The following is a 12,500-nucleotide window of genomic DNA, read 5'->3' as shown; positions in this document are numbered from 1 at the left end:
TCAAGTGGAGAATTTTTCCTTGAAAGCTCCAAATCTTAATAAGAAACTATTACTCTTCATTGTGGAATGTTTCGTAGCTTGTAAAGTTATTTCTGTCTAGCGGAAAAATGGAATGAAGTGCCAAATGATATTTTTTATTGAACGAAAAATTAACTTAAACAAAGCTGTCTTAAGAAATTGTCTCCTTTAAAAAAGGAATTGATATATATTTTTATCTTCATATGCAATTAAATAGAAATCGTATATTTATATAAATAAAAGAGCATATTAAGATAAAATAATTAATATATGAAATAAATAAAACTATTAAAATGCAATAAAATGTATGTTTATTCTCTTCTTAAAAAATATGTATTTCTTTTTATTACTTTATTTTTATTTATTTTTCACAGTTTTCTATTTTTATTATTATATTTTTATAAATATATTACTTATTAGAAGAAATATATAGGGGAAAGTTGCCGAATGCGTACTGGTCACCTAAATCGTACTTTATCAATATTTTATATTATTACTAGATATAAGCAACATTACTAGATAATATAAAATAAATGAGTAATATAGACAAAAATATAATACATCTTGTTTAGTAGATGTTAATGACGTTATAAAAAATTAGGTACATCTGATATTAATTTTTAATTAATTTACATGATTGATAATAACGTAATTATTCAATTTTATTATAAATTTTTGTATTTTCATAGAAGAAGATTTATTGTAGAATATTTTAAATTTATTATATATACATATTTGTAACTATTATAAATACTACAAATTGATATTTTTACAAAATTCATCAAGTTTTCTAAATCGTACCATTATAAAATAAAACTGATAATTGATAAATAATAAAACTAATAATTGATATAAATTGTCAAGTGCAAAGATATATTTGAGTAAATTTTATTGTAACGTCATTTGTTTTTCATTATTGTTATTTAACAAAAATAAAATAATGAATTCTTTTGAATAAATGATTAAAATTAGGCATTAGTTAATAGTTAGGTATTATTTAATGATTTCTTTGATTAATCTTATATTTTTAATTATTTTCAATTACAAATTTAATACTTTCAAAGGAAATAACCATTTTAAAGACTTATAAGTAAGATTGAAGCGACCGATCGCCTAAAATCTAAATCGTTCGCAGCATGTTACAAGAAGACTTATAATAAATTAATTTGTTATTAGTGAAAGGTTGAACATGTAATGATAAGTGTTCAAAGCCTCAAGCTACAATATTCATTTGCGTACAAATCAAATAGAAAATATAATAAAGAATAGATTAAGTGATATGCATTCTCCTCTATCATTTCTCGAGAACGATAGAAAAGATCTCCTCTTTATAAGTAGAACAGATCATAAAAAATTCAATTTTTTTAGCAGTGTATATAATAACAACGCAAACATTAATGCTGCAACTAAAGCAAAATGTTTTGAAATATATGTATTGATGAGATAAATTTTCACTTATACAGGTCATGACCTGTATTACACTACAAATTAGCTGCACATTGATTATTGCAAAATGGTAATAATTATTAACATAACGTTATTTAAAGAAGATGTTCATGTTCAGATACGTATCTTCACAGTTTTTACAATACGTCTTCTTATTATATATTAATAACTTTTATTCGTAAATAATAAATTGCTCGGATTGTATAATTCTATGTAAACGCTAAACTATTTTACAAAAATAATGATTAATATATTAGCATTAAGGAGAAATTAGTATTTTTGAAACACGGAAGGTAAGAGAGGAAACAATGACTGGCTGAAATTTGAGTTGATGCATATAAAATAAGAAAACCGGTAGAAATAATGCCATTTATGAATTGGAACGCATTATTCAAAAATAAAAATAGTGTTTTCATATCGGTGTAACGCGATATTTCGCATTATTGGATTGCGATTATTGCAATCAACATATTATATGCATCAACACACAATATGCAAAGCTATCATATATTCGAAACATTAAAAAGTCATAGCATTACATTTCTGCTGCGGCAAAGAAGAAACATGATACTTCATGATGATGAAATTTGCATAAAAAAGATCAAAAAAAGTTTTTTTAATATTAGATATATATCGTTAAATAATATTCTTTCTCACCCTCATATTAATTACTTCTAGTTTCTGTATAATATTTTTATCGAATTCGATCATGTATACATATACATGTTACATATACATGTATAGAATAATCAAAAATTTTTTTTACGACAAAGTTTTGTAAGTATATTTTCTAAGTATAAATTTGTATCAAATAGTTAATTAAAAAAATAATATATTAAAGAATAATATATTAAAAAAAAAATAAACTCTAGAATATTAGTTGTTGGAGTATTAGTTGTATGTTATTAAATACCAAAAACAATAGAGGAAAAAGTAGTATTATTTGGTTGGCCAGTGTATATATTGACCTCCTTTAATATCTCCGCTATTATGTAGCGAATCCTAATGATTACTATGGAATTATTTGTTCAGTAGCTCGCCATTACACCATGACGCTAATATAATCAATGCACTTATTATAATGCATATTTACTTTCAAGTATTTCAAAACGTTTCTGAAATACATTTTAATTACATCTACTTCCTCATTTTTTTTAAATTTAGCTATTATCACATGAATATATGTATTTTCGAGTGTGTTATTTGTTATTTAACTGCTTTTTATTTAACTGTATATATTATGTGTATATTTTGAGTTATGCAAATTTAAATAATAGCATGGCATTTTGCTAATATGGCGTTCTATGAATATTGATTACTCATCACTTCTTTTAATGTTTTCACATCAATAATCTGAATTTGATGATCGATTGTGGCTCTATAAATACTGCTAATCTATAGTTTATATTACGTATATTATTTTTAGTACTAAGGTTTTTAGTGCTGAACAATTACAGGCAGAAGTTATGTGAATGTGTAATACATTCATTTGCATATATTTTAAAATGTTTTACTTTTTTATTAATTTTGTTTTAAACCAAATACTATTTTCTAAACAAAACTATTATTTTAAGGCTATTTTTATGAAAGGCCACATTACCATTTTTTTTCTTCGAGTCATTATGCAATATCGCCATATTTTTATTATAATCCTAAATAATAATAAATATTTCGTAACTTTAAATCCAGAATCGATTCAACAACATTTTAATGAATGTAATTGTCAAGTTTTGAACTTAAATATTGATTATTAATAAAGTTATTAACAAAGTTATTGTATAAAATGTAATTGGGATGCCATAATACCACTTTCTCCTCTAATTAACATTCAAAATGGTCACCTTTAGCTTTGATATAAGTTTTAGGACATTCAGATTTCAAAAAAAACATCAATAATAGCCACATATCTTTCTATGAAAAGTTCTCGTAGACAGCCAATAAAGCGGTCTTTATTAGTTCACTAACCAATGAAAACCTTTGGTGCTTTTAATGTTTGAAATATTTTTAGTATTTAATAAGATACAATTACAATACTCTAGACTATTTTATTTTACTTCGGTTTAATCAGAGTGTATTTTCAAAAATATATAATACATTACTACACAATTAAAATAATGGCAAATAATAGCTTTTTACTTGAGCAATGATGTGATAAACAAACAAAACTTCATAGTCAAACCTTTTTTTGCAGTCTGTACATTTTTAGGAATTTATTTCATATGAAATAATGAATATTTCATATAAAATAATGAATTAAATTAAAATTATTTTATGAGAAAGAAGGTATACGAGCCTTTTCTTTGGAAAAATTTAATATTAGTACTGACTAATTTATTTTGAGTATTAAAAGTATTACTAACAGTATTTTTAATATTGAAAATATGTGATATTAATTGGTCAGTATTATACTTTTATTTTAAGAGTTTTATGAATATCTTTTAAACTTTTTTTTTTGTCTCTCAAATAACATTTAAGTGAGATCGAATAAAATGACTTTTTACTTTGCCCAATTTACGGGCACATTATTACATTTCTTTAGTACATTTTATTCTCCAAGAATTATCTACAAGTTATTAATTGATTTGTTAATTGATTTATCTACAAATTTAAATTACAAACGAAAAAAAGAACGAATGTTCGTTTAAAATTAATAGATATGATATATGTTTCCGATACGAAACGACCAACTAAATTATTTTTGTTATTACGACTATACCATTAGCATGGAACAGTCGATAATTCAATACATATCCGCATGTCGATGCATCAGACCAACACTTTGTTACGCTGAATTACTTGAACTATTGTAGAGACGATAATTGCACAATCCACTACATTTTACTTTCTCCTGCGAGTATCCGGAGTCGCCACGGATCGATGAAAGTGACAGTCTACGTTCTGACGTTACGCCGAAGTACACGATTGTTCTAACAATTTCATTTATCCGATTGTGACTACGATTTGTGACCATGATTTGATCGCATAATGAGTTAATATAATATAAGTAAAGACATGAATCTTTAACAAGGAATTACCTTTGAGACTTACCTGTGCTACAAATGACAAATTGTTTTTCGTGGAAATCGGAACGATTTGAATATTGCATCGATTTGAATATTACAAGACTTGTTAATTGATACACATAGTTAAAAAGACATTTACTGATAATTTAATATGCAATTAACCAAAATTAATCAAAACTGATATTTGAGTGGAAACACGTTGGCACGAAGAAACAGTATTTCTAAATTGTCAAGTGCATTAAGTTCTCTATGATACATTTAATTGATTAAAGTAAATAATTTTTATATCATTCTATTAGATAACATATTTAATATATTTGTATGTATAAATATAATAGGTAATTTTGTAATTTTATTAAATGTAAGAAATTATTATCGTTTTTCAGTTGAGATTATATCATAACATCTGAATATCTCATGTAAATTTGTGCTATTTTGATTTAAATCTGATGAATATATCGCGATATAAAAATTTTGCAAGGAATTCATTCATTTTTCAAATAAGAATAGCGAGAGAGTTTCTCACAAGTGAGACGACAGGAGAGAAATTTTTTTTGAGATGACTACCATTCATTACGCTAGACCTTTCCATAAGAAAACATCTGTAATGACACTTGTAAGTATGTATTAAGAGTTTAATGCAATTAACAATAGAACAATTATATTTTTATCACAGTTTTTTAGCTTAAATTTGAGAAATTTGGAGGGATTATTAATATTTCAGATTGATTGAAAGTCTGACACTCATATCGGCACGCAATTATAATTTCTGAAATTAATTCATTTAAATAAATATATATAAAAGTTCAACATTTTAACATCTTTCAGTAGTAGTAATCGTAATGGTACTAATAACGCTTCGTATTTAAAATAATGTATCTAACAATCTTATTTCTTATTTCCAATCTTATTACTTATATTTTTCTTCATAATTATGAAACGTAAATAAATTTTCTAAATTGTGTAAATAAATTTACACAAAATGCTAAGTTGTGTACTGTGATCACACTTGAATGATTACTTTACACTTACAAAGTATAGTAGATTTTAAATCTTATCCGCGCGTGTATATTCAATTGTTTGAGAAATTACAGGTAAAAATAGCGAGAAAAATAATGCTGCTTTGCATACTCATATCGAAGTCAAAGAAAACCAGAACGTTGAGTGTACTCTGCTTTTTTTTTTACATTCTGCGCAACCATTTGTATTCGTATCGTCTTCTGTTTAAAAACCAGTCTTTCACTGACAATATTTTCTTCCTTTTCCCCTTATACTTGACTATTCACCTATTCACAGAGAGAAATGTTTAAATGCATACTAAACAGACTTATGAAGCCTTAAGTTTTGTTAGCATTTTTTATCTCTGAGAAAATGCTGTCTGTTATGAATTATGTGTGTCGCTTAAAATACAATCGTTTTAAGTCTTCGAATTTTTCAGGAAATTATATGCGACGTAATAATAATCCTTGCGATTTCTATACAGTAGCAATAACAACATTGATTTACATAATAATTTTGTATACACATGCACGAATGAAAATTTCGATATAATAAACATAAAAGTATTTTATTGTTTATGTTAAACGTTATTATAAACATTTTATATTTTATTATTTATTCAGTTCCTTTACAAATGAGTATATATATGAGTATATGAGTATATATATATATATATATTTATTCAGTTTCTTTACAAATGAGTATAAATGAGTATATAATGTATAAGTGCAATATATGTAATATATTGCACTTATACATTACATTCAGACACTGTGTTCCATTTTTCGATAAATTTCAACTTATTCGCTCTTTTTTATTCAGTAGATAAATTACCACTAGCTTATCGAGAGATGTAGTAATCGCGCGATTTCACTTCACTATTATATATTATTACATTTATAATTATATAATTATATAAAATTACCTCTTATTTAATACTTATTTAATACTTATTTAATTACTTTTCTTTTAAATTAGTTAGTCGAAACATAGATCAAAGTTTAAGTGCCTTCCCCATTAAGCTCCCACTTTATGGGTTATTAGAAAGTAATAATATTATTTAACACACTCTAGATGGCCTTGGTCTTAAGCTCACTTTATATAATCTATATTTCACGACAGAATTCGAAACAGAAGTCTATTTATAATTTTATGTATCAAATTATAAATATAATTATAGATGAGAAAGATGTATTACAAGAAATACAATGTCAAATAGATAGGTTAAGTTGTAATTTATGTTATTCATATATGGATACAGTCTTTTCTATTCGATTCGAATTCTATTTGCTACGCTTATAAATTTTCAATTTCCATTACACTAGATACAATTGATCAATCACGAGTATTTATATCCTGCGCATGTTTGTGATGAATCTTTTATACATATATATAGTTATAAATTTATAATTCTGATTATATGTTTTCTATGTTACACAATGCATAAAATTGTGAATAGAATTTTGTATAAAATTTTATCGCGAATTATACGTTGTTTAAAGTTGAATTTGAAATCTTATAAATTATGCTTTTAATCATTTATATTATATACTAACTCAAATGTCTACATTTTATGTACTTAAAAATAAATTAAATAATTGATAATTTAAGAAATTTTCATGACACAAAATGAATATATTAAGCTCAAGATATTAATGCGATATATGATCAATCAATAGTAAAAGATTTAATTTAAAGCATTTGAATCTCATCTCATCTTTTACAATGCATCATCGAATCTAATTTCAATCGCTCTGTACATTTTATCGGAACATATTCAAATAATAATCTAGAATAAACACGTACGGAAATTATCAGTTCTTATAAAAAGTTTTTCTCTTAAAGCGAAATTATATTTGATTGATTAGCTTACAAATCTACATACTTCTGTCCGTATTCCAATTGTAGCGTGATAGCTCTCCGACAATTGCTCCGCTGCCGCAATAGTTTCAGCTATTGATCTATGCGTCCTATATTTATATATAAATGTATATATCATATCAAGTCAAGACGAAGAAAAAAAACAAAAGACACAGAATTGATTGTGAAAAAGAAAACTAAATGTGTATGCAGGTGTGTGCGTGCGTGCGTGCGTGCGTGTGTGTGTGTGTGTGTGTGTGTGTGCGTGTGATGTGTGTGGTGTGTGTGGTGTGTGTGGTGTGCGTGTGTGCGTGTGGTGTGGTGTGTGTGCGTGTGGTGTGTGTGCGTGTGATGTGTGTGCGTGTGGTGTGTGTGCGTGTGGTGTGTGTGTGTGTGTGTGTGTGTGTGTGTGTGTTCGAGGATTAGTATATGTATGAATAATAGCCGTAGAATTGTTCCCCCTTCTTCATATCACCAACTATGTGAGTCCCAACGTTTGGTTTAGTATCCGAACAGAGTCTCTCTCTCCGTGGTGATGGGCCGGTGACCTGTTTACATTGCAGTCCCAGCTGGCGTCGCATCAGCTGCGTGTTCACTTTTCTTACCTCCGGCAAAATCAACGATTTTTGACAAAGCAAGTAAATCGAGATTGTGCACCTTATAAAAACATTTATCGATATTTTAATTGATTGGTCCGTGTCTCTTCTGTATACATATACACATATATATACATCTGTAGTAATAACTTGAATTATAACGTTAGTTAGTACACTGCAAGTGTTATGCGAGTTCCACTTAAATTCGTCATGCACTGCAGCTGTGACATATTCCTCTTTGTTTCCTGGACCGTATGATCGGAAGTGACACTTCGTTTATGGAAAATTGAAAGTGTACAAATTTTGTAGCAGTTTGCCAATGTTACCAGTTTGTTTATTATAAAGACAGCATTGTTGAAACAATTACGTGTTAAAATTGCAGTAAACGTGACTTACAGGTGAGTGACTTTAAATTTATTCGCGCGTCATTACTAACAGACGATACTGAAACTGATTTTTCGAAAATGTTATATTATTTTCATATACCGATTCCTTTTATATTTATTTGATACTTCAAGTGAGATATGCAAGATAAATATTTTCTTCTAGATAATAACATATACTTGTCATTGTTATATATAATCTTACTATAAGTATCTGATGCGATTCGTTAAATATATAAAAATTCTATTATATGTATATTTATTTTTTTAATTATATTCAAAAATATAAATACATAAAATTGTATAAAATTGTAAAAGAGTATAAATGTAGACTGTATTATCTTGTAATAAAATTAAACAAATAAAAAGTCACATAATTTATCCCGGTAAAAAGTTTTTCATACATGAATGTAAATATGTATAAACATACATAAATATTCATAAATATGTATAATCATATGTGAAATATATTCATACATGTTCATACATCTCTCTTTCTTTTTGTAAAATTACTTTTTAGTGTAACAGAAATAGTAATAGTTCGTAAAAACATAAAAAATGATTAAAAAAATAATTTTCGCATTGTTCGTTTTAGAAAAAAACGAATTTGGAAAAATGTAAAAAAATTATTCATATACAATTATGCATAATTTGATATATAATAATGCGTAAGTAATTTTTTACATTTCTTCAGAGTTAATTTTTTCTAAAATAAATAGTGTGAAAATTACACTTTTAATTATTTTTTGTTTTCACATTACTAAAAAGTAATTTTACAAAAGAAAGAGGGATATATGAACTTATGGACATATTTTATATATGTTTACGAATATTTATGTATGTTTATACATACTAATACATATTCATAAGTGACAATTTTTTTTACTTTTTTTTACTTAATATATTATATTTGTGGTTTTTATACAAAATCAGTTAAAAACAGATTATACAAATAGGAAAATAAAATTTTTACGAAAATAAAATTTTTCTTTTTTCTTTTTGCAAATTGATGTAGTTATATAATAATAGCTATATTATTAATAATATTACATCATTTTATATGTTTGTAGTTTCATAAATCAATTTTAATCATACATTTTTCTTTTTTTTTTTTTCATAATACATTTTAAATATAAAATCGAGATGCAGCGTAAACCAGTACATTTGACTATACGATCACGAGCTAAATAAAACTAAATCTTTATACAATAGTATTGTGTTAAAGTATCAAATAGCCTTATTGGAGCTGAAGGCAATTTTGTATTTATATAAGAAAATCTTTAAAAAAAAGTATTTGTTGCGTTACATGTTTGCATCTTGCAGAGCAGCGTAAAGTATGCATTATAAATAAGTAAAAAAAGTTTTATAGCAAAAAAGAAAGATTTTAGAACATCTTATATACATTCCCTTGTACATATTTTGATATAGGAATATGTGTCATTACTGTTTACTGTGTCAGCTTTGGGACCTATTTTGTCAGACGCTCATTTTGGCTTAACTTAAGAAAAAGTTAATTATTGCAAAATTGGAAACAATTTTATAAAAACTGTTACATTAGAAGATACTTTCTAGTTTGTACTTTTTAAAGTTTTATTTTTGTTTAAAAAACAATCCAGACATAACGTGATATGTCAGCATCTGTGACCTTCCTCTACTTTTAAAATAAACATATTTTATTTTACATTCTATAATAAGGCAATCTACAATAAGTTATTAATAATAAATCAGAAGTTAGAAGTTGAAAATTGATCAATTACAGTTTTTAGCTTCTGACTTCTGATTAATGGCTTATTGGCCTATAAAAAGTAAAAGGCCTATTAAACGTAGAATATAAATATGTAGAATATAAAATTGTAAAAATGAATATTATTATTTAGGATGTCTAAAATCTGTCCTTCCACATTTCATTTTAAAATTATAAAAAAATCACGAAATATGTGTTTGATCATTTCAGCTACTCGCAATCTTCTGCAAAACGATCAAGTATGTATTTCGCGGTTTTTCATTTTGAAATCATTTCCGAAATGTAGGAATAGCGTAGCCACTGTGTAATTTTATACCTCGTAGAGATATAAATTTCAAAATTTTGATAAATTACACAATGTACTAAATTTTTATCAACTTTTTATTTCTTAACGAGTAATTGCATTTTTTGACCATATAAGGGCGCTTTTTACATTAAAATAGTATACTTTACAAAAAATTCCAATTTCCTTTCAATTTAGAAATTTCATTTTAAATTTCTTATATATATAATAATAATGCAAGTTCATAATAATGTTATATCCATAAGAAATTTAAGAATAATTTCAAAAATTGTATAGGTTCTAATAAAAATAAATCAATAATGAATAAAAAGCCTTTAAGAGCCGATGCAGATTGTTACGCATTAGAATTTATTAGATAATATTTGATACAATTAAAGGTTAAATGTTTTGATCCACGGTTAAGATTATCAACTGAATCATCAACGTTATTATTTTTGTTATAAGGAGAGGATAACACTATTTAGTCTTCATTTGTTACTTGAAGCAGTCATTAATTCATCATTTATTTGATAAACATGAAGGAAGGGCAAATATGATCCGCCGCGATTTTAAAATTGATGACGTGTGATTGAAGTTATAAATAATTTTTTGTCTTTTTCCTATGTTACCACCTAGCGTTTGTTTCTAGTGATAGTTTACGTCAAAAAACTGATCCTCATATAGAACGTTGAAAGAATGTTGCTGAGATGTTGCAATGTTGAATGTTAAAGCGTCAATGTTTTATCAGTATTGTATCTATATTGATTCTTCAACATTGATTGTTAATATTGCTGCAACAAATATTAACAATATAATATTAACAAATATAATATTGTTGAAACAATATTGAACAAATTGGACCACAGTTGAATTTTTATTAATTTTTCTACATTGATTGTCGCTGCAACATTGAAATAATATTGAATAAATTATATATTAATATTTATTTTATTTTGTAAAAAATGAACAAAAACAAAATGTCAAGTAAATAGAAAATTTAAATTATTCAAATTGATCCTTTGACGAAACTCATTTCTAAACTATATATCTATATGTTTACATGAGAAAATTGGCCGCGCGAATTTACAGACTGCTCGGACGTGTGATATTGTTTGTCCGATGCGCATTGTCGTCTTTGTACATATAGCTATATGTTAACAATTATACATCTACTAATTTCATAGATCGAAGTAGCAGTTTCTGTACGATCGCAGAAGTCAAGCATGCCATGTGAAGATACAGATTCAGATGGATGACTACTTAGGAAAATAAGGAAATTAATTTTCAATAATATGAATAAAAAGCGTTTTTCTACAATAATTTTTCAATAATTTTGTCGTGCATATTCTGGAATATGATGTTAATCCATAATAATACTTATTTTATTAATAAAATTTAATTAATTAATATAACGTTCGCATGAATTGCAACGTCTCACAGACATTGTAATTCAACGGACATTAGATGATTCTGCGACATTTCTTCGACATTGAATCTACATTTTGCGACTGTAATGTTCGCAATGTTGCAAAGTTTCTGAGATATTAATTCAATATTAGTGTATGGGATTGGAAGATAGGTGCCATACTATTTCCGTAGGTCGAAGGGGCAAAACTAATTAAGCTAAAGTGATAAATTTCTAGTGAAAAAAAAAAATGATTTGTTACCGGTTGTTTTTTGTGTACAGCTGATTATAGAAAGATTGCAACACTTTTTTCCGATAGGTTTCGAAATGTAGCTACCAAGCGATTGGTTCTTATTTGTTATCCATGAATAAGAACCAATCACTCGGTGAGCAAGCTGTACACTATTTATTTTTATTATAAAACATGCAAAAATCCACATGCCATACCATTTGAAGGTCACAGAGTCGCTATGCTTGTCTTAATATATCGAATTTTGAAATGAATGAACAAATCATGACTTTTAGTTTAAAATTATAAATAGCTATACATTAGCAATTTTTTTACATTTCCCCATTGTAAATTTGATTTTTTTCTAAAACAAATAATGCGAAAATTATCTTTTTAATTATTTTTCTCAATATTATTATTATATTTATATTTCACTTTAAAAAGTAATATTATGAAAGAAAAAATGTATGGACATATTTTATATAATATTATATGTTATACATATTTATGTATA

At 26.0% G+C, this 12,500-nt stretch overlaps 2 protein-coding genes across 2 annotated transcripts in view; one reads left to right on the top strand and one right to left on the bottom strand.

Annotated features, from left to right (window-relative positions):
* LOC108688549 (serine protease nudel-like) overlaps positions 1 to 4,435 on the bottom strand; it is a 22,802-nt gene extending 18,367 nt beyond the window's left edge. The window contains exon 1 of the mRNA XM_018194851.1: positions 4,261 to 4,435. Within this exon, the coding sequence (XP_018050340.1) occupies positions 4,261 to 4,435 (175 nt within the window). The remainder of the gene's footprint in view (positions 1 to 4,260) is intronic.
* Positions 4,436 to 8,267: 3,832 nt separating this feature from the next.
* The window catches only part of LOC108688619 (neutral ceramidase-like), a 26,531-nt gene continuing 22,298 nt past the window's right edge, over positions 8,268 to 12,500 (top strand). Inside the window, exon 1 of the mRNA XM_018194952.1 lies at positions 8,268 to 8,340. The gene's annotated coding sequence lies outside the window, so the exon portion shown is untranslated. The remainder of the gene's footprint in view (positions 8,341 to 12,500) is intronic.

This window comes from Atta colombica, unplaced genomic scaffold (genome assembly GCF_001594045.1).
Source record: "Atta colombica isolate Treedump-2 unplaced genomic scaffold, Acol1.0 scaffold236, whole genome shotgun sequence".
Classification (NCBI taxonomy): Eukaryota; Metazoa; Arthropoda; class Insecta; order Hymenoptera; family Formicidae; genus Atta; species Atta colombica.
The sequence above is the reverse complement of the archived record's forward strand: the minus strand, read 5'-3'. Positions and strand labels throughout refer to the sequence as shown.